Below are 21,719 nucleotides of genomic sequence, written 5' to 3'. Positions count from 1 at the left end.
GTAAACCTTCTCCAATAAACCAGGGCTATGTTTCAAATTATTTGTAATTGCCTCTAAACCTGCAATTAAAAATGCCACGCTACAGGCAACAATTGCCATGGACGCTTGGGATCTCTGCAGGTATCTAAGTGCCCATGCACCACAAATAGAGCATGCAGAGGGCCCAGGAACAATTCCTGGCACAGAAGGAGGAGGAGGGTAGAGATGCTGCCACAGACCAGCTCATATCTGGCTCTTCCACTTTTTTCCCCCAGCTTTAATTCCCATGGAAACAAACAATTCTTATGTGCAGGCTTTTGCAAAATCTCTTCAGCAGGACCACACGTTCATCCTCCTTGTTCCCCAAACAGCCCCTGTGATCCTGCTTCCCAGAAGGCTAGTTAAGCACAGATGGATTCAGACACCCTTGCCAGCCCTTTGCCTCCCACAGTCCAGGCAGGCAACTCACGCATCGCCCCAGCACGGGGACCTGACCCTGAGGAGCTGGAGACCTCCAGCAAATCCTCTGCTGGCATCTCCAATAGAAGGCAGCAGACCACACAGACTTAGTTGTCCTCTCTTCGATGAAGAATGCTCCCTTCTGGGCACATTTGAGGCTTGTTTTGGGAATGCAGGAGGGATGCAGAGGATAGAGAAAAAGGGAGGGAGGAAGGCTGCATTGTTGTCTCTCCACTCTTGGCTGCTCTTTGGGTAAATAATGAACTTTTGTCTCCAGGGCTGCTAATCAGCTCTAAATGCCCTCAAAGAAAGCAAACAACAGCACAATAGGAAAGCCCAGAAATAAATCCATTTCATTATAAATTCATTTTGTTTTCATTCCATTTTTCTTGCTAGCAAGAAATTTAGGTTAAGCTAAGCACTTTCTTTTCCCAGCAATCTCAGCTGGCTGTCGGCTAATGCAACAGAAAATTAAGCTTTTGACAGTATAATGGCTTTGTTATGAAAAAAATGCAATTATATTATTTCCCAAGACAAATTCTACAGCATTAAGTGTCTGAGAAATACAGTATTGTCCTTGAAGTTGTTGGTGAAGGAATTTTACATGAAGAAACAGCAGGATGAGCAGCCTTCATGGGAGATGCATTTTACTGCATAGTTCTCCATTGCTCAGAAACGCAGACAAGATTTCATAGCAGGGACACAACCCATGTGCCAGATAACTGCGGTACACAAGCTTTTGCCTCTACGCTACTTTCAGTTGTGTCACCAGAACTGGAGATTGTAACCATCTGAAGACTCCTCCACGGCGCACAATAAACTATGGCAATTCATCAGCATCAGCTTATCTCCATGCTGGTGTTTCTAACAAACTCATTAGCAATAGCTAAGGCTGATAATCCAGGAGTGAGGAGAAAGAGTTTAGAACACTAAATGGAGTGAATTCGTAACAGATATCACAGATATTTCAGTAATCCTCCATGTCTAGGCTAATCCCAGCAAAGCTGCTTGAAGTTCAGCTGTGGACAGGAATACCCTGAGGCAGCAGGAGAAGCCACCAAGGGCTTGACAGTGCAATCCACTCCTGAACACCACACAGAAAGGGAAAAATTGAGGAACCGTATGGTTTTGGGATGGGAGCAGAACACCAAGGCTCAGAAGCTGTGCTTACCCTGGGAAATTTAAGGGAGCCAGGCACTAGCAGGAAAATCCCAGGCACCCAAGCTCAAAGAGAGGATAAGGCCAATGGTATGCAAGTTCTCAGACATGATTTAGGGCTTAGCACAGACCCCTGGTAACCAAGAAGTAATTCACACACAGCATCTCTAAGTAAGAGCTAAGGCACTCTAACAACACCATAGATGTTGGCCATTTGGTCTCCCTTGGCCCCACAGTTGGCAAACAATCCCATGCATGTTTAATTTAATAATGCAGACATTGCCAAAGCCATGGCAGAATCTCAGCCACAGCCTCTAAGGAGTCAAGCACCATGATGGGAAATGCAGTAAAGGCCAAGGTAAAGGCATAATTTTCCACACATCTGGTATTTGCAAGACATCCTTGTGACTGGAAAATACAAAGACATGCCAAGCTGTGTATATGAAACGGCAGCTCTGATCCCGCTCCAACTTTGCTTGGGTTTGTACTTCGCAGCCTGACCTCCTCTAAAGGTCCTCTGAGGAATGGAGAGCAGCTGAGCCAGCAGATTCACAGAATTCAAGGTGTCACCCACTCTTAAGGGTGTAATAGGTAGCACCCCAATGCTTAAAAGCAGCCTGACGCTTTCTCTTATGAAAACATCTTTTCCGCTGCTGAGAACTTTGCCAGCTCAGGTTGAAATGTTTCCATGTCAGAAGTTTGCCTCAGGGTGACTTTTCCTTTTAAAGTGTCAACAGAAAAAGGTCAGTGGTTTCTAAGAACACGATTAAGTTGTTTTGTCCATGTTTGAGGAATTGTTAAAGTTCAGCTCAGAATACAGAGCAGACCTCAGCACCTCTGCAAGAGCCTGAATTTGGTGGGAGAGTCACCCTGGTGCCTCTTGCTTATGGAGAGATGGCCACATCTCTCAGGGACTGTAGCAATCTAGTGTGTGTGTGTGTTTGTGGAAATCACCAGTTTACACACTAGTGGCTTTTTACTTCTGAAACTTCAGTCTGCTGAGAACAATCCTTCCCCTTACACCTCACGGATCCAAATTCTGTTGCTCAAACACGAGCTAAACAGGAATGCCAAACAAGCTCTCTTCTGGGATTGCAGGATTTCATAGGCATCTGCTGCTTGGGGTGTAGCATGGAGCAATGAAATTAAAAGCTACATCTCCTTTTCAGGTCATCCGTCATTACAGCAAACAAGGCTGATGCCAGAAGAAAACAGGACAAATAGTACAAGGGTGAAGAACTGAATCAGCAGATGGTTTGCATAGAAGAGGTGGGCTCAGGACATGACTGATAGCACAGAGGAGAGGCAGGGCAGGTAGGACATGGCCATCATCCCCCGGAGCTAGAGCCCCGTGCGGGACCTGGATCGTGTGGCAGCAGGTCCCAGTGCGTGTTTTATATTCCCTCATCAAGCAACCACATGGTGGGATGCAGCTCAGAGCCTGAATGAGTACAGCAGCAGTCTGAATTCACAGGTACTATAAACCCTATGCCTGTGAAGGTGGCTGAGCTACTGCTGCTCCACCCATGAAAATTCCCTCTTAGTTACTGGGTAAGCAAGCACTGTGGAGCCAAGCACACAGGCATCTTACACCCTCATGTCTGACCTTCAGCTTTTCCTATTTATATTTGCTCAAAAGAGAAGCCCAGCCCTGTGCTCTTAACAGTACAGAGCCAGTGGTTGCCACCACCTCTCTAGACAGAGGATGAAAACCACCTGAATGTGGTGGTGTGACTTTATTTGCTTGTCTTTGGTTAAAGCAAGAAAGATGTTGTAACAGCTTACCTTACAGAGGTTTGACAGCTGCTCAAGTAACTAAGCAGCAAATTAAGCAGCAAAAGCTCTGGTTACTAGTGATAGGGCATGAGGGAATGGCATGAAGATGTGTCAGGGGAGGTTAAGGTTAGATATTTGGAAAAGGTTCTTCACCCAGATAATGGCTGGGCACCGGAACAGGCTCCCCAGGGAAGTGGTCACAGCACCAAGCCTGACAGAGCTCAAGAAACATTTGGACAATACTCTCAGGCTCACTTGTGATTCTTGGGGTGTTCTGTGCAGGGCCAAGAGTTGGGCTTGATGATCCTTGTGGATCCCTTCCAACTCAGGGTATTCTATGATTTTAAATGCTCTAATGGGCTGAGATAGATGATGCTGCAGACAGCAAAATGAAATTACAGATGCTCTGTACCACAGAAGAAAAAAACATTGAGAATGACAAACCAACTGCAGCCAGAGCTCAGCACTACAGGTCCCAGGTGTCTTCCTCCCCAACAGCAGAACAGCACTCATCTACAGTAATTCACTCCTAGAAGAGACAGGGTCCTTCTGGGCAGCCAAGTCTTGCCAACACAAGGCACCACCTTCAAGTGCCATTTGCCCTGATCATACAAACAGCAGCCACACAAGCTGCACATACCTGCCCAATTAATTTTTCACAGCAGCTGGAGCTGAAGCTCAGCAGATTTACACCTTGGAGCTCAGGAACACGAGGCGGGGGGTATTCAAGGCAAAACAAAGGTAGAAAAAAGATACATGACAAGGCAATGACCCCCACAGATGTGAAGGGTACCTGCACAGCAGCAATTCCTCCCCGAGCAATGAAGGTGATTGTGCCAGACTTTGGGGAATGTCCCAGAAACCTAGAAGTATACAACAGCAGTGGAAGCCAAGATCTCTGCACAGACAGTAGATCTCCAATTACCAAAGCCAGGTCAGTTGGCTTAGAAACAGATTATTTCCATGGGGTTTTTTTGCTTGCTCATTTAATGATTACATTTTTTATGTATCTCTTTTTTCCCATACAACAGCAAGAAGCCAGACATTGTGAATTTTTGGTAGCCTCCCTAATCAGTGGGGGTGTCTGTGATGCAACTTGCAAACACAACCCTACCCACCCTTTGACCACTGGGGCTCCCAACTGCTACTGCTTGAATCAGAGGTGACACCACTGATGATCTGAGCTTGGCTTCCCATCCTCCTGGGAACCATACTACAGAAGATTGATGTTCCCCTTTTTACCTTTTGTATCCAGCCCTGCATGCCTCCCTCTAACCTCCTCCATCAAAGAGAAAATCTGATCTGCTTCAGTTCTTCTGCCAGGGGAGAACATTCCTCCAAACAGCCTGACGTTCACAGATGTTGGAAATGCTTAGTGATACAGAAAGGAAACAAAAGTCTTCAGCCTCACTGGAAACCCAGCCCACAGCACCAGCCTAACACTGCCTGAAAATATCCCATCTGATCTGAAGAGCTCAGCTCCACAAAGTGAGGGCAGTGGCTATGCTCTCCCTTTGCAACAATGCAGAAATGGCCGAGTTCATGTTTCTCCACAAACCTCCTTGTCTGTGGAACTATATAGACACTAGAGAGACACATGTGGCAGGCTGAAACATGGTGTTTTTCATGCTTTATGTCAAAATCAAATTAAAGGCGGGGAGCACACTTAGTTTGGACATATTTAAGCTAAACAAGCATAAAATATTTGGCAAACTTCCCTTGCTTAATGCTGTATAAACAACTTTGGTATTCTACAGAAAATGTCCCATTTAATGAATGCAGTGAGCAACTAAAGAGAAGGTCACACTATTCTTGCAGTCTTCATTAAGTATGGGACAGCCCCTGCTTCTGCCACAACTTTAGCAAAGTCCATGTGCGACATTAAGTGGCTCATTCGCAGCCAGGGCTGCACTGGGAGGTGAGAGGAAATATCCTGATAGGATGGTAGGTTCTCTGCAGAACCCAAGTGAAGACAAGCCAATTTTTGCCATTACTTCCTGAGGGGGAAAAATAAACTCTGATACATGCAAAACAGAGGCAGACTAAAGGTTTCAGAAGGCAGCCTCTGGCAAATCCAACTGCAGCAGTTTAAGACATTAGCTTGCACAGATGTCTGCCAGCCTTGGCTGTCCACCTTGTCAGCCAGCCAGAATTTATTGCTCCTCTAATAAAGTCGGCAGAAAGAAATACATGCTTGTGCCTCAGCCTCTATAGCTTGCAGCCCAGTGTATTAGACTGGATTGCTGATGATTGGTGAGATCCCAGACTCATGGCTGTATATTGAAGGAGGGAAAGAACAGATAAGAACAGAACTAAATGTCTTCCTTGCCATGAAAGGCTTAGAAGAGACTTGAAAGAAAAGAGGCAAATAAAGGGGCTAAAGAGGGATGTTTATTCCACAGAAATTGATGTAGCATCTTTTGCTGTTGGAAAGGCTGGTTTGGCTATCTACTGCTTCCCACGGGGGAAGGGAGCTGTAGGTGCTAAAGATAAAGCCATAATGCCAAGCCTGCCACAGTTCTCAGCACTGCTCACGCCCCCACTAGCCCAGAGCCCGCTGTAAAAGTAGGAGCATCCTCCGCTGCCTGACTGGGTATAAGGAAGCCCTCCTGACCCTAATGCCCGCACTGTTGACACCACCCTCCCCAGGGCTCCCCTCCAGGAATGACATCATCTGAATGTATAAGCAGTCCATTTTTACAATTCCCAATGCAGCCAGACCCTGTTCTCCTGTGCAGAGCAGATTTCAGACATAAAATGCAATGTGTTGAAAGAAATTAAGATAGGAAATTTAGAAGGGACAATAGGTTTTCTTTCTTGACAAAGATTTAAGAAAATCCAGGAAATTCACACACCCAAAGCATTTATTAAAATACATCCCTAGAGCTGGCTTTGACTTAAGCACACCAGGAAATCACTGGTAGCCTTTTGAATACTGAGAAAAAACTTTAAAAGTACATATCATTGTGTATTGTAGATGTAAATCTTGTGTACTGGATGTCCCACTTGCTTTGTGAAACAAAGCTACCCTAGACAGTAACTGCACTAATGTAGGAAATCTGTTAAGGTAACATGATCTCTTTGACCCCAAACGATTTTAGAAGTAGCATGTGATACTGTAGCAAGGTATTGAGCCACAATTAACCAATATAAGGTGCTGCAAGCCATCTGGAAGTTTTGCAATTACTGGAAGTCTAATACTGTGCAATAAAAGGTTCATGAACACATGAACTTTTTGAGTTCCTGGTTTGTTTTGCAAAGAAAGCAAATCATACTTTTCAGCTCCCCAATAACTTGTGTTAGCTCAGCTTGACATAACCTAAAAACAAGCGAACAAAGTCAAAAATACCCATTCAAAAAACCCCACAACCCAAAGAAGCCACAAAAGTTCCTTATTAAAGGTCTAACAGCCCTCCTAGAATAGAACTTGCAAAGCTTGCCCCAGTCCTTCCCTGCCAAACACCCAGACCCTCCAAGGGTGTAGACACTTCAGGTCAGACACAGGTAAGATACCACCCCTAGAAAGTTATCTCACCAAGCTGAAGGGATTGGATTGTGTGTGTGCGTGCTCCTTTAGCCTATGGCAAAAGCAAGATACAGTAAATAATCTTAGCCTGTAATGAAAGATTTACTGCAATCACAACACCCAATAACTTCATCACAGCCTAGGCAAATCCAGCTGCTGGCTTTATGTTCCTCCTTGTGCTTTAAGTGTTCCAGCACTTCTAATTCCTGAGCCACTTCAATGCAGAAACTCAAAAGGGAACAGCCCTGACCAAAGAGAGGGCAAGTATCTTACTGTGAACATGAATGTCTACCACATTTGTGCTGATCTTTAAGAGCCTGTCACTCATGAGGCCTTGACACCAATTCTCACTTACTGTGTGAACCACAAACCCCTTACCCGTGCACATACCACTTGCTCTTGCACTTGGCAACCCTGACACTGTGAAACCCGTACACAAACACAGTCTAATCCCAGCAGTGAACCTTTATACAAGAAGCCTTTAATGTTCCAGTCAGCAACATCAAGTCCAGGGTCTAGATGAAAATCAGGTCTCTAAAAGGGACACTGTTTGAGGCTGCTTCCTTTTCCCCTTTAGCAATGAATACTCCCTCTACAGCAAAGGTATCCCAACTGGTTGTGGAGCAGGTCCTGTTGAGGTGTTGCAGCTCACTCCCATGGTAAAATTGCCCCACTGCAGGACATGCTCCATGACCTGTCCAGTCATCCCTGCTGTGGGATGGCAATCTCAGCCAAAGGCTGCTGCAGGCAGCAATGGTCACATTGCACTTCAGCTGCCCAGGCCTAATCCTCCAAGTCCTTTATTACAGCAAAACGCAGTTGACTTGCATGAGCCCTGTATCCTCCAAAATGCCAGGATGCCAGCACAGCCCTGCTACAGGGATGCTGTTCTTCCAGTCACATCAATGTCCCATTAAATCTTGTTCCTTCACCTTCTTGTATGTCATAAAACACCCCAAGCAATAGTTTGTCAAACACATGCTTTACACCTCTGCATGCTCCAGGCATGGACTTCACCATGTTTCTTCATCTCACCTGAGTTTTGTATCTTCATCTGAGCCAAGAAATTTTAATTCCTCCTCTCCCCACTTCCTTGTCGGAAACCATTCAACTGCAGAGAGATCAGACTATACTAACACTGGGACAGCAGCCAGCAGTACGCAGTGTGCCTGGCTCTTAACAGCTAAATCCTATAAAAAATAATGATGCAAATATGGGCACTCCTCCCCGAGACATCCTAATGCTTTCAACAACCTCTTAGGAACACATAATGCTGCTGGATGGGACAGAGGCTGAAAGGAACTAATTTGGGACTTCTGGTACTTACTGTGTGAACACCTGCTGGCTAAACAAACAGGCCTAGGCAGAAAGCTGAGATAGCTGTATGAACACTCTCCACTGCTGTATCAGATAGCTGCTTCCTGAGAGCAGGCATGAACTGCACTGCATTATCACCTAAAAGTGGTCACAGGGTAGAAAGCTCTCCTTTGGGAATCTTACGCACTAATACAGGACCAGGAAAATTCTTGGGTTCCACCAAAACACCCACCTTGAAGTACTTAGGCTCAGACCACTACCATCATTTAGGAGTCTAACTCTATTCTCCAGGAATGTTAGATACATCATCTGTCTTCAGTGCCTTGGGTTTCAGTGCTTATCCAGTACCACACAGGAAGTCTGTGGGAAGCCTTGCAAGTCCTGCCAGGTAAGCCCATGCTCACATTCCGCCAACAACCGCAGTTGTTCCATTACACTATCCTGCCATGCACTGCATGTGTATGAGCAAGGACACAAAGCCCTTCTCACACAGAATTCAGCTGATGGATGCTTCTGCATCCACCCTTCAATCATGGCACCTTGTGTCCTTGAGTACATCACCTAGTGTCCTCCAGAATTTGCCTCTGCAATATATGAACACTTGACAAGTTTCCCATTCCAGCAGGGGACCATGGGCAAATGTCCTGTGGGGAGTTGGAAATCCGCCCCCCCCCCCCCACCTGTATGCTGCTGGAGGCTCCGAAGGAGAGTTTTTATGTTAGAGGAACAATGGGGACAGACCACAGCTTCTCTGAAAAAGCATTAATGCTCTCCTGCATCCAAAAGACAGAGCAGCCAGCAAAGGGCTTCTATCACAGGGGCTGTAGGGGATGTGATGGGGCAGAGAGGGAGGGCACCTCTTTTGTGCTCCCCATGCACTGTTCTCCAATGTTTTCTCTCACGTCTGTAAAGATAAAAAATTTAAAACTATGTTCATCCTCATCCCCAACACCCAGAGTTATTCTGGGGGCAGAGTTCAGTTTTCAGCTGCCTAAGGGCAGAGGAAAAAGAAGAGGGAGCACAAAGAAAAAAGCAACACAGGAGATGCTCACCTTTCTTCAGGGCAGCTCACAGGCAGAGCAAGTCACACTCTGTAACCACTCCTTTAGATGCATGTCTGAATGAAGTTTGGCTACAAATCTAAAAATCACAGCCCTGAGAAACAGGGCTTTGTTGCCTCTTGCCAGACTTTCATTAAAAATGGGTTTCAAGCTCACAGCAGAGCACAGGGTGAAAGCATCACCTCAGAAGAGGGAACTACCTCCTTTCACCTCTTATCACTGACAAAAAACAGCTTCCAACTAGCTTGCCCACAGAAAAAGTGCACGAGATTTTTTTATCCAAATGCCTCTGCTGCCCAGTAAAGGCTATCATGCAGGAAGATGCCTCAAAGCTATGAAAGCACAAACCTTCAGCCTCGCCCATTCCGTCTTTCCAAAATGTGCACTGGAAAGGACCTGAGGCCAAGAAATACAGACAGCCTTCTACTTTCTCTCAGAGGAGAAAAAAATCCAACATCCCTACTTAAAGACAAAGGTTATTAAAGACAAAGGGACACCGTGCTCAGGGCACTGGCTGGGGAGCACAGGAGCCCTAGCAGGCTTCAGCTGAGGCTGCCTGAGGACAGGCTCCAGCTGGCTGAAGTGCTGCAGTTCGGCCGCTTGCCTACTACAGGACACAAACTGTGCTGTACATCCTGGCCCGCAGTCCAGTCAAATCTCACCTGTGAAGTCAAGAGGGTCAAAAAGCCTCCAAATATTGACCTTTAACTTAAGCATGTATTTTAGGAAACTCAAAACCAAGGCTTTAGCTGGTAACAACAGCACATTTGTGTACTGGGGAGGACCCCCCATTGTGAAAACTTCACCAGCTGTGCTTCCTGATGGCGTGTGTGTTTATGTGTATAAACTCCCTAGTATTAAATTAGGGTTCATAGTGGCTTTTTTCTTCTTTTCACAATTTATATTGCCCAGTATTTATGGATTCCCAGTAAACGACCACACGGAGATGCCCTGTCACCACAGAGTGAGGGAGCACTAACACACTGGCAAAGGGGATGCACTGCGTGGAGACCCAGTACTGAGCAAGAGATTAGGAAACTCACCTTGCCAGGGGATGGCCTAAGGAGCTCAGACTGTTCAGTTTGCCAAAGACAAGACTGGGAGCAGTCCTTGTGCAGACCACAGTTAGAGCAGCAGGGAACAGACAAACTGGACTAAAGGTTTTCTTCTGTTTAGTGGATTAAACAGAAGATTCGGCATCTGCAGATCATGACTAGACAAATTCAAGCCAGAAATGAGGTGTAACAGCATGTGGGTAATTAACCACTGCAGCAACATACCAAACACAGTGGTATTTTCCATTTGTGGTAATTACTTAATCAAGACTAGATGTTTTTAAGACACATTGTAAAGTCCAGAGCAAATGGAATTAATAAAAAAAGCTAGATATATGGGCTGTATTATGCAAGAGGGCAAAACTACAGCAAAATAGCTTCTTCTGGCCTCACCATCTACTAATCTCTGGGGAAAGTTGCCCCTTTTTGTCAGTGGAGTTGGTAGACAGCCATATTTTTAGCAACAAGACATACTGATGTTTACATGAAATAGTAATAATATGCTGTGTTACACCCACACCTCTAATCTGAAATTCTCTAAGCTCTTTACCATCACTATGTCAGCAAGCCTGACAACTCACTGGCTGATGAATTGGCATTATCATGCCCCTTTCATCCAGTTTGTGCTTTTGCAGAGTAGCTAATCATCTGCTTGCCATTTACATGGGAAACAGAACACTCAGGCTACCTGCCATCTTACTTTTAAGCCTCTTGGTGAGAAAATGGTCACATGGGTACCTTGCAGAAGCTCTCAGAGTGGAAAGCAGCTCAGCATACAGAACTGCCCAGCAGCTGCCCTACTTCAGATGCTCATCTCCAACACATACTTTACAGCATTCAAAACCAGTATACAAACTTCCCTAGGAAAATTCTGCCAACAAAGTACTTTTGAAGAGCAGAAGTCAGCAATTAAAGTGTTAAAAACAAAAGAGAGAGAGAAAAATAAAGAATTCTTCCTAGTTGTTTTACCAAAATCTTCATATACGACAGACAGACAAAAAAATAAAAAAAAAGGAGAGTAATTTCCATTAGTTTCCATGACAACCAATAGAAATCGCTAACCCATCTTCTCTCCCTTGTCAACCTCTGACAGACCTGTCAGGGAAAGCAAGGGACTATGCCCTGTGTAAGGTTCTCTACTTAACCAGAACACAGGGAAATCTACATTGCCATACTGTCAAGTGCTCCCCTTACAGCACAGCTCTAGCTTTTTTCTTCTGAGATACAAAGGGATGGAGAGGTCCTTACTGTTCCCCTGTGAGATCAAACAGATCCCAGAAGTGCAATCCCCTCTGAGACACCCCAGCTCTCCCACTTGATGACCTGCTTCTTTCTCTCTCTGGCTTCATCGAAACACTCAACCACCTCTTTTCCATCTGTGAGCTATTGGCTCACACCTTAAAGGTGGCCCATATATGCCCTTTTTGCACCTCTTTACTGCCTGGCAAGAAATTGCTGTATCACACAGCAACTCTGGTCTACATTTTGTCTCCACTTTTCTTACTATTGTTATCATTGCTGACAAGGAAAATGATCCTCTGCAATGCCTGCTGCACTGTCTACATGAGAGCTTTTAAACTTTTCTTAACAGGAATGCATTCAGCTTTATAAACCCTGCTGTGAGCCACAGCACCATCATTATCCTTGTTTTACAGATGTGAGCACCACAGCTTAGAGGAATAAGGTGCCTTGCCCAAAGCCTACATACAAATCATGGCATCATGCTAGGAGTGAGGACAAATTGGTCAGTAGAGAAGAGTGTTTGCATTTTCTTGATGCCCACAGGCTCTGAAAGTGTTTGAACCACAGATGATCAGAGTCTCCTGTAGTCCCTCCACCCTGCGAAAACCCCACAGCAAATAAATATTAACCCAAAGTAAAAACAAAATCAAAAAACCCAAACCCCAAATAGTTGTCTCTGTTTAATGCTGGTTTACTGTTGACCTTGCATCTGCAGCCAGGATGGCCTAACTCATGCCAGCATCTGGATGTGTGCTGCTGCACTGCAGAAGAGCTTGGCAGAGATTTGTGAGGAGGTGTTAACATCCAGCTGTTCTCCCATCTCTCTCCGTTTTTACGTGCACGAAGGCAGGAGCAGCCCAGGCACCGTGCTGGCACTGTGTGGTTTCAGGCTATTCACATACCACAGTGAGATTTAACACTCACCCATCAAGATAGGAAATCCACAAATAATCTACATTGACTGCAAATTTTGCTGCATCCTCCATTCTCCCATCCTAGGTCTGGATTGCAGGAGTTACTGGCAAGTAACAGGACTGAGTACAGCAGCTCTGTGTGCACGGGTGTAGGTGCACATGAGGTGTAACAAACCACATTTGGTCCCCCCTGATTAGCTATGCTTTGGCTCAGTTTCCTCCACGACACCCTCCTGGGGGACTGCACACAGCTCTGAGCACCAAAGAGGAGAGGACAAAGCACTGAGTACAAAGTTGAGCAACAATAAGTTGTTCTACAAACTGCTTCCAGCAGATTCTTGTCTTGAGGTTGATAGCATTTAGTGGCTATGAAGGTATGAACTACAATCACTGGGGAATGCTCATAAATTGCTTCTCCAGCCTGCAGTAGAAGCTGATCTCACACTCGAGCTTTTCCCTCTGGTAAGGCAGTAAGTACTGTACCACTGCACCTACTTCTACAAAACTTAGAGCAACATAGTATCCTGTAGGAAATGAATACACTTTGCTCAACAGGGCTGAAATGGGCAGCTGTTTGGTTTAAAAGTTATTTGAGAAGGTTCAAAGGCAACACCAAACAGAGAATAAGATCACATACATCTCTGTTTCCTTTCCTGCATTGACAGGAGGAAGGGAGCTACAAGGCGATTAAAAGAGGTGTGCTAAGCACTCAGCTGAGGGGTGCCATAAACTGGCTACATGTACAAGGTGGAGATAATGGCATGGGGGAGATGCTGATTATCATTGAACAGGGGGTGTAATTAGGACCATTGGGACAGAATAAGAAGATTAATGGTCTACTTGCTCACAGGAGAGGACTGTGAAGATAAACTTACTAACTGAGATATTCCAGGGCATGGTATCATTTTTCACAGAACAGGAAGGGGGCATCACTTATCAGGGATGTGTAAAACTGGATTTGACAAGACACTAATGGCTATGGTTTGTACAAGCAGCTACTAATCCCAGGGCACGCAGCGATACTTTGTAGAAAACAGTCTGTTTTTCTGAACAAGTAAAGAATAAAAAAGTACTCCCTTCTTAACCTGCTCCTCCTTACCCTTACACATCACCCTCTACAAACAGGTCCAAGCCACAGTCTTGGGAATGTGAGAAAAAGAGCTTTGTGAGAAACTGGGCCTTTGCTGCAACCTGACGTCCCCATCATCCACCAACAGGGCAATTGGAGAGGGAGAGCACTACCTGAAGATTAGGCTGACACTACTCATGTGGCATTCATTGTCTTAGGACTGGAATACCCCAGAGCTTGCATCATGTGGAGAAAACACGCTGTCCTCAGACAGGAATACTGCAGCTTTTCTGCCAAGCTGAAGGCGATGCCTCCGACATGAATGCTTGGTCCCTTGCCACCTTAATCTTCCAGAACCCTGGGTCTGAATGCACGAGCTGCAGACCAGAGCTCGGTCACAACCTTTACAGTTATCCCTGAGGAATTTTACTCACCCAGACAACTAAATGATCCAGACATTGCAAAAATTCCCCAATGAAATCGCTTCCTCCTACATATAGGAAACGAGACAACAATTCCAATCCCTCATACTTAAGCTTCCTTGAACATAAACATGAAAAAGCGGCCAAAACCAGGAGGGGAACATAGTCCCAGAGCAGCAAGAAGTACATATGCAAGGAGTTACATCATGCAGAAGGAAAGCTCTTGGCTTCGGGCTAAAATTACCCGTGCTTAAATGGCAGTGGCTGCTCTAGTGTGGAGAGGCACCTTCCCAGGAACAGTCCTCCAGATCGATTCATTGTCAGGAGAACAGCAACAGGCTCTGCTGTCAAAACCATCCCTGGACAACACAGCACTGCAGGCCAACTTATCAGCTGGCCAGCACCTGCCAAAGCCCATCCTGCTGGATGGACAGAAATTCTTTGTTCTGCCTCTAACACTCAAGCCCCAAAATATCTCACCATGGCAGCAGGGTGACAAGGAAAAGGCAGACAAGGATAGCATTTCTGATGGGAGGAAGTATACCCAAGCCAGGGGCTCCTGCATTAGGACAAGGTTCACCAGTACATCTCTCCATCAGAGGCAGGTACCTTTGGCAGCCCACTCCTGTCACCCCCACTCTTTCTTCCCTCTTATCTAAGACTTTAGCAACCTCTTCTCCCCTCCCGTGACTTGGAAGACATAACAGGCTTGAGTCATACTCCTACCATGGGTACCTCCACAGCAAGTCTTTCCATGACCTCTCTAGGTCTCCTCACAGATCCAGAAATAAAGAATTTGTTTCTGGCGATAAAAAAAATAAATCTTCACATCACTGTTTCTTGAAAACTCTCATTGTTGGGAAAAAGCTGATTAAGCACGGGAAGCTCCACCGGCATTCATTGATCCTACCTCAGGACTCTAAGCAAGAAGCAGGGATGGGATCAGAAGGAACATGTACTGGCTAGGGACAACCAGCAGTGGATAACAAATAGCTGTCCAACCAGTCCTTCTATGCTTGGAGCATAAGGTGTGCAAACCCTCTGTTCCTGCAAATGAAACGCAGCTGCTTTGCCTTGGTGTTTTTATCTGTTTTCTCCATTGTTCCTTCAAGCTGGTTTGCTGCTCTTTGCAGTGCAAAAGGGAAGGGAAGGAGAAGAAGGACAAGAAAAGCTGGATTCTATGGGGTCCATTACACAGTGTTAAGGTATTTTGTGAAAGTGGTTAGAGGTCCATCTCTGGGACAGCAGTTGACAGTACAGCCAAGGGAAATGCTGTTTAGCTGTCAAACAGTGGAAATATGGGCTTCACTTCCAGCTGAATCTTAACGAGATACCAAACCCCTCCCCAACCATCCACCCCAAATCCTTTGCTCTTTCCAATGTGCTGGTCCAAGAGGAGCCTCCAATTTGTTTCTAGCTTACAGGCCTCCTGATGCCCTCCAAACAAGGTGCAGATATCTGCAAGAAATTCCACGTTTGCAGACTGGAGCATGAATTTGCTTTTCTTCAACTCTCACAGGCAGCCTACATCTAAACCACTTCCACACAACCACAGGGTCCATGCCAAAACCAAGAGGTACAATGTAATAAGTGACAAAACTACACAGAGCAGGTAGTAAAATTTCACAGCAACTTATATGAACTTCACTTGTGGGTAGCTAGTTTGCAAGGCAGAGAAGGGACAGTCATTCATTACTGCTGGCTGGTGTCTTCAGTCCAGATCAGAACTGAAGCACACTTGAGAAAAAGTAGCAAGAAAATGCCACACAGTCACTGCTTGTACTACAGTTATCTGTGCTTTAATGAAGCTTTGAAGCCTCCAGACCTGCTTATCTGCCATTTGTTTATTTACTGCTGAGGAGTTGCAATCAGAGTCCCACAGCTGAGAGCAAATACTCCCCCTGCTCTAACCAGCTCACACCTAACTCTGTACACAGTTGTGGCAAAACCTACAGCCCCTGCTGAAGTCCAGATGTATATAACCCCCTTGTCTACCACCCAGATGCAGCTGTAGAAGGAAGTACGCTTCACAGCACAACAGCAGGCTGCTCTGTTCCCTTGCTAAACTCAGAGACAACGCTGTGAGAGAGAAATCTCTCCAAGGAAATGCTGGTTATTCAGAGATTAGCACAGCTATCACAGTAGAGCAGAAGCAAAGCTCCCTGCAAAGATAGATGCAACCCAGGTAAACAAGGCATTTCTGGGAACCAATCTCATCTAGCTCACAGGATATGTGGCGGAAACACAGCCTGGTTAATGGGAGTCTCATCAGTCCGGGAAGATACATCTGACTGAGATTTGTGACAAACTCTCTTCTGTACAAAGAGAAACACTCCCCAGCTCATGTAACACCACACAAGAAAGATCAAAGGTGCCCCGAAGCCTCCCGATGGGTAAGCAGCTGTACCAATAACAGCAGCTGGAAAATGCAACAGGAGACTCAGCCAGTCCCTTCCTCCTGTGCTGGGAGCAGAGCCGCCTCCTCGGCAGCCCCCAGCAGCAGCCCCCTGTTAATTACCGGCAAGGAATTTGCACTCTGGCAGATAAAGTCATTCACTCAGCCACAGGCGCGTTTGCACAAAGCAGCTTGGCTCTGACAGCAGCTCCATCTGAGATGCAGCATTTGGGTGCCACGCACATGTAAGCGCTACACGACATCGCGTCTGCTGCAGAGCTTGTGCCACACAGGCTGCGTGTTACAGCCCCTTCAGAACAGCCAGGGAGGTTGTTTAAACACTCCTACACAGGGCATTTGGCCAGCGACTTCAGCACTATATGAGGTGCCTTGGACAGAACCGCTTGATCCATCTCCCAGACTCTGATTCCTGGGACATCTGCAGCACAGCAGCTCCCTGGTGGCACACCACACATCTTAAAAAATAGGCTTTGTGCAGATGAGCCTTTGCTGTGCTTCCAGGGTAGAATCACTTCTTCCCTGCCTCCCCATTTAAAAGGTGCTTATTGTCTTGAGATGCAACTCCAGCAATCCTTGGTCTGGCACTCAAGGGAAGGATTTCAAGAAGGAAGACACCTATCACTCTAAAACCAGCTCAGGGAGAAAAAATGTATGCAATCTTTCCTTCCACTTCCAAGATGTGCTTGCTAGACTAGATGGGGGAAGTCACTTTTATTAAATTATTTTATGAATGTGTTACTGCTGGGTTTTATTGCACAAAGCCAATGCATATTAAAAACAGCCTGAGTTACTCACATGATTGTTGCCTTTTCTGCCCCCTGTCCTGGCTAAATTATCAGCGAAAGCAGGACTGAACTATTCACAAAGTCTCCATCATTTAATTTCAAAAGGCAAATTTCTCAAAATGATGGCTTCAGGGCCAAATACAGCTATGCAATTACATAAGGATCTCAAATTTAATCAGTTTCATTTACTAAGACAGAAGTTTTTAGGTTCTGTCCATTGCAAAAACATGGGAAAAGTTTGACCACAGCAAGCTCATGATGTTGGCCAGACTGTGTGAACAGCCCAGTGGGAGGAAGTACACCAAGTCCTGTGAAGACCATTGGAATTCCCAGCTTCAAATTCCCTGGTGCACACAAGTACTCTGCTGGCAAAGGGCACAAGTCTTGGAAAGGCTGAAGTGTTGCTCTCCTTACATGAAAAAGCAGCCAAGTCAGATCAAGAGGAAGCACTTAGGTGAGTTAAGCAAACAGAAACCTTTGCCTTTTCTCTCCCCATTTACATCCCTTTTCAGCTTTTCCTATAGAAAAATTACACTGAGGGAAACAGAGGTCAGGTGAAAAAAATTCATCCCAAGGTTACAACAGATGTAGACACTGCAAACACCATGCTTTTAGGAAAGGTTATAAATCTGCCTCCAGATATTTGTCACCATGCTCTTGCTCAGGAGTTACAGCCCCTCAGATCTGTCTGTACGTCTCCTCGCAAGAGGGGAGTTGCTGGCCTTCCTCTGCTTGCCCTTTTTAGCCAAAATGAGACTAATGAGATTAAACCATTTACACATAACTCTTTCCAAAGGCTGGCTCATTTGGCCAGAAATGGGTTAAGGATGGTTCACTTCGAAGAACAGCTACAGGCCCCAGAGATTCATCTGAATGGCCAGAAAATTGGCAAGGAGCAGAAGGTAGGCCAGGTCAGTGACCTCTTCTCTTAGCAAGGCTGGATTCAAGAAAGGACTTGTATCCACAGCTCACACAAACATACTCATGCTGGCGTAAACCTCTTTGCTAACATCTAAAATTCACGGTGAAAATAACTTTCTTCAAGATTCTGAATCAGGTTTAAGTGAAAAATAAGAACAAGAAAACCCCACACTCTTATTGTGAAACAAGTATCCTGGTGGGACACAGAATGATGCTGGTACGGAAGTGGTCCCACACACCACCCTTCAGACCTCATGGATACAGTCAAACAGCAACTGGACTCCTCTCCAGTGTTAACTAGGTAACTTAGTCCAGCAGGATGTGAACAACTGATTGACTATTAATACATTCAACAGACATTTCATGCCTCTCCCTTTTCCTCTATCGTAATGGATGCTTCCCAAAAATCATTCCACATGCTTTGGGAGCCCCAGCCGAGAATATGAGCAACTTCACGTCTGCAGCATCCCTGTTAATATGAATGAACAGCCACCTCATTGAGTCTGACCCAGGAAGAGAGAGATAAAAAGGGCTGTCTGAAGCTGGTGGCTGGCCTCCATCCGAGGAGTACAGTTCACCGTCTATTGCTCTTGTGACTATTACTGAACCAGGCCAAGAAAAGCTCCCAAGTTCTGGCATGCCTCAGATTTTCCAGTCTGCATGAAGTTATGCCAGGAACATTTACTGAAGCAATTTCTTTCTTTCTTTCAAGACTCTAATTATGCACCTAACAATGTTGTAGAAATGAGTGTTGTACAAAAACTCCAGCGCAACTCAGATATAGTTTTGCTAACAAAAGGATTAGAAGCTTAGGGCTCAGGGCTAATATTCTGAATGTACTGAAAGACACAAAGTGCAAGCTGCAGCAGTAACAGAAGGCATAGAGAGGGTTATCACTTCCAAAATCTGGAACGGGAAAACCACAGAGGAAAATGCCACACTAATCTTACCGAATGCCAGTGATGCAGGAGAGCAGTAACAAGAAACATTTAGAAGTGGGCAACCATCAAAGCTGTCTCTGAATTACAAGCAGCTCACCTTCAAGCACAGCTCACTCCCCAGAAAATGAGAAGGTCTAAATATCGCAGAGGGTGGGATGCCACCCGTGACTGAACTGATGTTCACCACTTGGAAACTACTAGCAAAAGGGAATCAAACTGAACCCCAAAACAAAAGTTGCCTGAAGTGTCAATTTTCCCTGAAACCAGACCCAGACCTCAGTCATCAGTCTCAAGTTTTGTTGAACTTAGACTGGAATCAAACCAAAACGTTCACTGGTTTGCCACTTGGACCATTATCTCTGGAGGCAGTCATAATAATATTTCATTTATTCACTCAAGCATGAACTGGCCTTTAAAAACCAAGTTTTGAACATGATGGCTGTACATTTTTCTTACTTTCAGTTTGCAGGTGAGACACAGAGACATGACAGTACTTACAGCTGGGAAGCTATCCAGGTACTACAAATTAGAGAACATTAGGCAAAAAGCAGGATTTAGCACTTTGACAATGTTAGTGACACAAATGAAATCACAAATCCAGGGCCAAATATATTTTGGCTATGTTTCTCTGGGCTATTGATCCCAGAAGGCTTTACTCAGACCAGTGCCATCATTATTTAGCTGTTATTATAATTTTTCTTATGGATGCTCTGTGCCTTCTTCCTACAGAGGTGTTGGTATATACTGACCAGAACTGGTTAAGGTTTATTTAGGGTTCCTAAGAAAATGAATAAACATGATTTGGCTTTTTCAGGACAGTGTTGGACAGCATGCATGGAAATGCTCACTACATAAGTATGTCACACTTCAGGAAGAAAGTGTATTACAGTATTATCATGTACAGGCAGATGTGAAATGTTAGTCCATACTACAGCTCAGTCCCACTCTCCTTGGTTTTCATGACAGCAGCGACCAAAGCTTGACAGTGTTGGCTCACAACCACCCTGTCTCACCTCTGCTCCTCACGTGGCAGTTGCGGGGAGTTCACAAAGAGCTTTGCTCAGGGAGAGACCAACAGCGATGGGCTCCATCCTAAACCCCACTCCTTACCATAACCCGGGCAGCACAGTCCACGGGTGGAAGGCAGAAAGAGAGGGACCCAGACGTGTTTATGCTTTTATGCTGCTTTTTTTTTTTTTTTTTTCCACGGAGCCAAACTGCGATGCTTTAGGGTGGGTCTCGCCATCTGGGAGAAATGTGTAGGGAGAAAAAATGCAGAGAGGGAGGACGAGCTGCCCCCCAAGCGGAACGGCTTTCCTCCGAAGGCAGGCTCAGCCTCCCTTCCCAGCCCAGCTTGAGTTCATTTTCCTCAAATCACTTCCACATTTCCCCTGCCGTAATTATCAAATATTTTGTTTCTGACTTCACTTTTGAGGGAGGCCGCCGCAACCGGGAATGCAGGCACAGTTTGTTTTCTGTCAACAGAGCTGGGGGGGTTGCAGCTGGGGGCTTTCAAAGGTTTTCAATGTCATTGCAGTGAAAGAAAGGAAAAAAAGAAGAGCGAGGGAAAGAGCGCGCGGGAGAGAGGGAGGCAGAGATGGAGGAAAGGAGGAAGGGAGGAAAGGGGGCTGCCCCGGGTAGCCCGTCCCGGTGGCGGGATGCAGGGGTCCGGCCGCGGTGGGGACACAGCCCCTCGCCCCCACCGAGGCGCCCGTCGGCCCCGCAACTTCCCCCTCCGCCCCGGCTGCGACTTTCCCCCGGTCCCGGCTGCTCCCCCGCTGCCCCCACCCCGTCCCGTCCCGCTCCCCGTCCCGCCGCCGGGGCCCCGCGCCTACCTCGGCTCGCAGGCGGGCGGCGGCCAGCAGGGCACAGAGCAGCGGGAGAGTTTTCCAGATCTGCAAGAGAGGGAGCGGGGAGGCAGTGAGCGCGGGCCGGGCAGGGGACGGCGGGGCGGCCGCCGCCGCCAAACTTCCCGCCCGGCGACCCCTCTCACCATGCTGCGGGCGGCAGGCGGCACCGGCGGGGCAGGAGGAGTTGCGGAGGCGCCTTCCCCGGCTCCGGCTCGCTCGTGAAGGGAAGGGGAGGGCTCCCCCTCGCCCCGACCCGCCAGCCCGCGGCTCCACCCCCGCCCCGGGGCCGACTCCTCCCCGGCCCCCGCCCGCTCCCCGCCGCCCCTCGGCGGTGCCCCCATCCTTCCCGCCGCCGGCCCCTCGGCGCCCCATGGCGACCTCGGCGGCCTTTGAAGGCAGCAGGAGGCTGAGGGGCGTCCAGGGGATTCGGTTGCCGCCCCACACCGCCCGGCTTCACACCCCGGCCGAGTGGAACACGGGTCCGGGGAGGCTCCCCAAGGCCTGCGCCGGTGGGGGTTCAGGAGGAGTGGAGACAGCCATCCCGGGGCGCGGATGCCCGCCAGCCGGGCCAAGAGCATCCCGCCGAGGGATCGCAGCCGCCCCCCGCATTGTCACAAAAATGGGGAAACTGAGGCACGAGGTGGCTTCTCCAGAGGCGGGAGTCACTCACCGACTCAACCCACTGTCCCCCCCCCGCTCCAGCCCTGAGGCCACTGAAGTGCTGGCCACAGCTACAGGTGTCACTCATGTTGGGATGCAGGCAGGTTTAAAAATAAGGGTTTAGACCCATATGTGTTGGGATCCAAACATTCGCTGAGCAAAACAGGC

At 46.9% G+C, this 21,719-nt stretch overlaps 1 protein-coding gene across 1 annotated transcript in view; it reads right to left on the bottom strand.

The window, feature by feature from the left end:
• FSTL1 (follistatin like 1) overlaps positions 1–21,165 on the bottom strand; it is a 52,857-nt gene extending 31,692 nt beyond the window's left edge. The window contains exons 1-2 of the mRNA XM_042031722.1: positions 21,035–21,165; positions 20,877–20,936 (exon numbers count right to left, since the gene is read on the bottom strand). Of these exons, the coding sequence (XP_041887656.1) occupies positions 20,877–20,936; positions 21,035–21,037 (63 nt within the window). The 5' untranslated portion in view covers positions 21,038–21,165. The remainder of the gene's footprint in view (positions 1–20,876; positions 20,937–21,034) is intronic.
• Between the last annotated feature and the right edge of the window lie 554 nt (positions 21,166–21,719).

This window comes from Corvus kubaryi, unplaced genomic scaffold (assembly GCF_017639235.1).
Source record: "Corvus kubaryi isolate FWS band 111438036 unplaced genomic scaffold, C.kubaryi_AGA036_p1.0 37341, whole genome shotgun sequence".
NCBI lineage: Eukaryota > Metazoa > Chordata > Aves > Passeriformes > Corvidae > Corvus > Corvus kubaryi.
The sequence above is the reverse complement of the archived record's forward strand: the minus strand, read 5'-3'. Positions and strand labels throughout refer to the sequence as shown.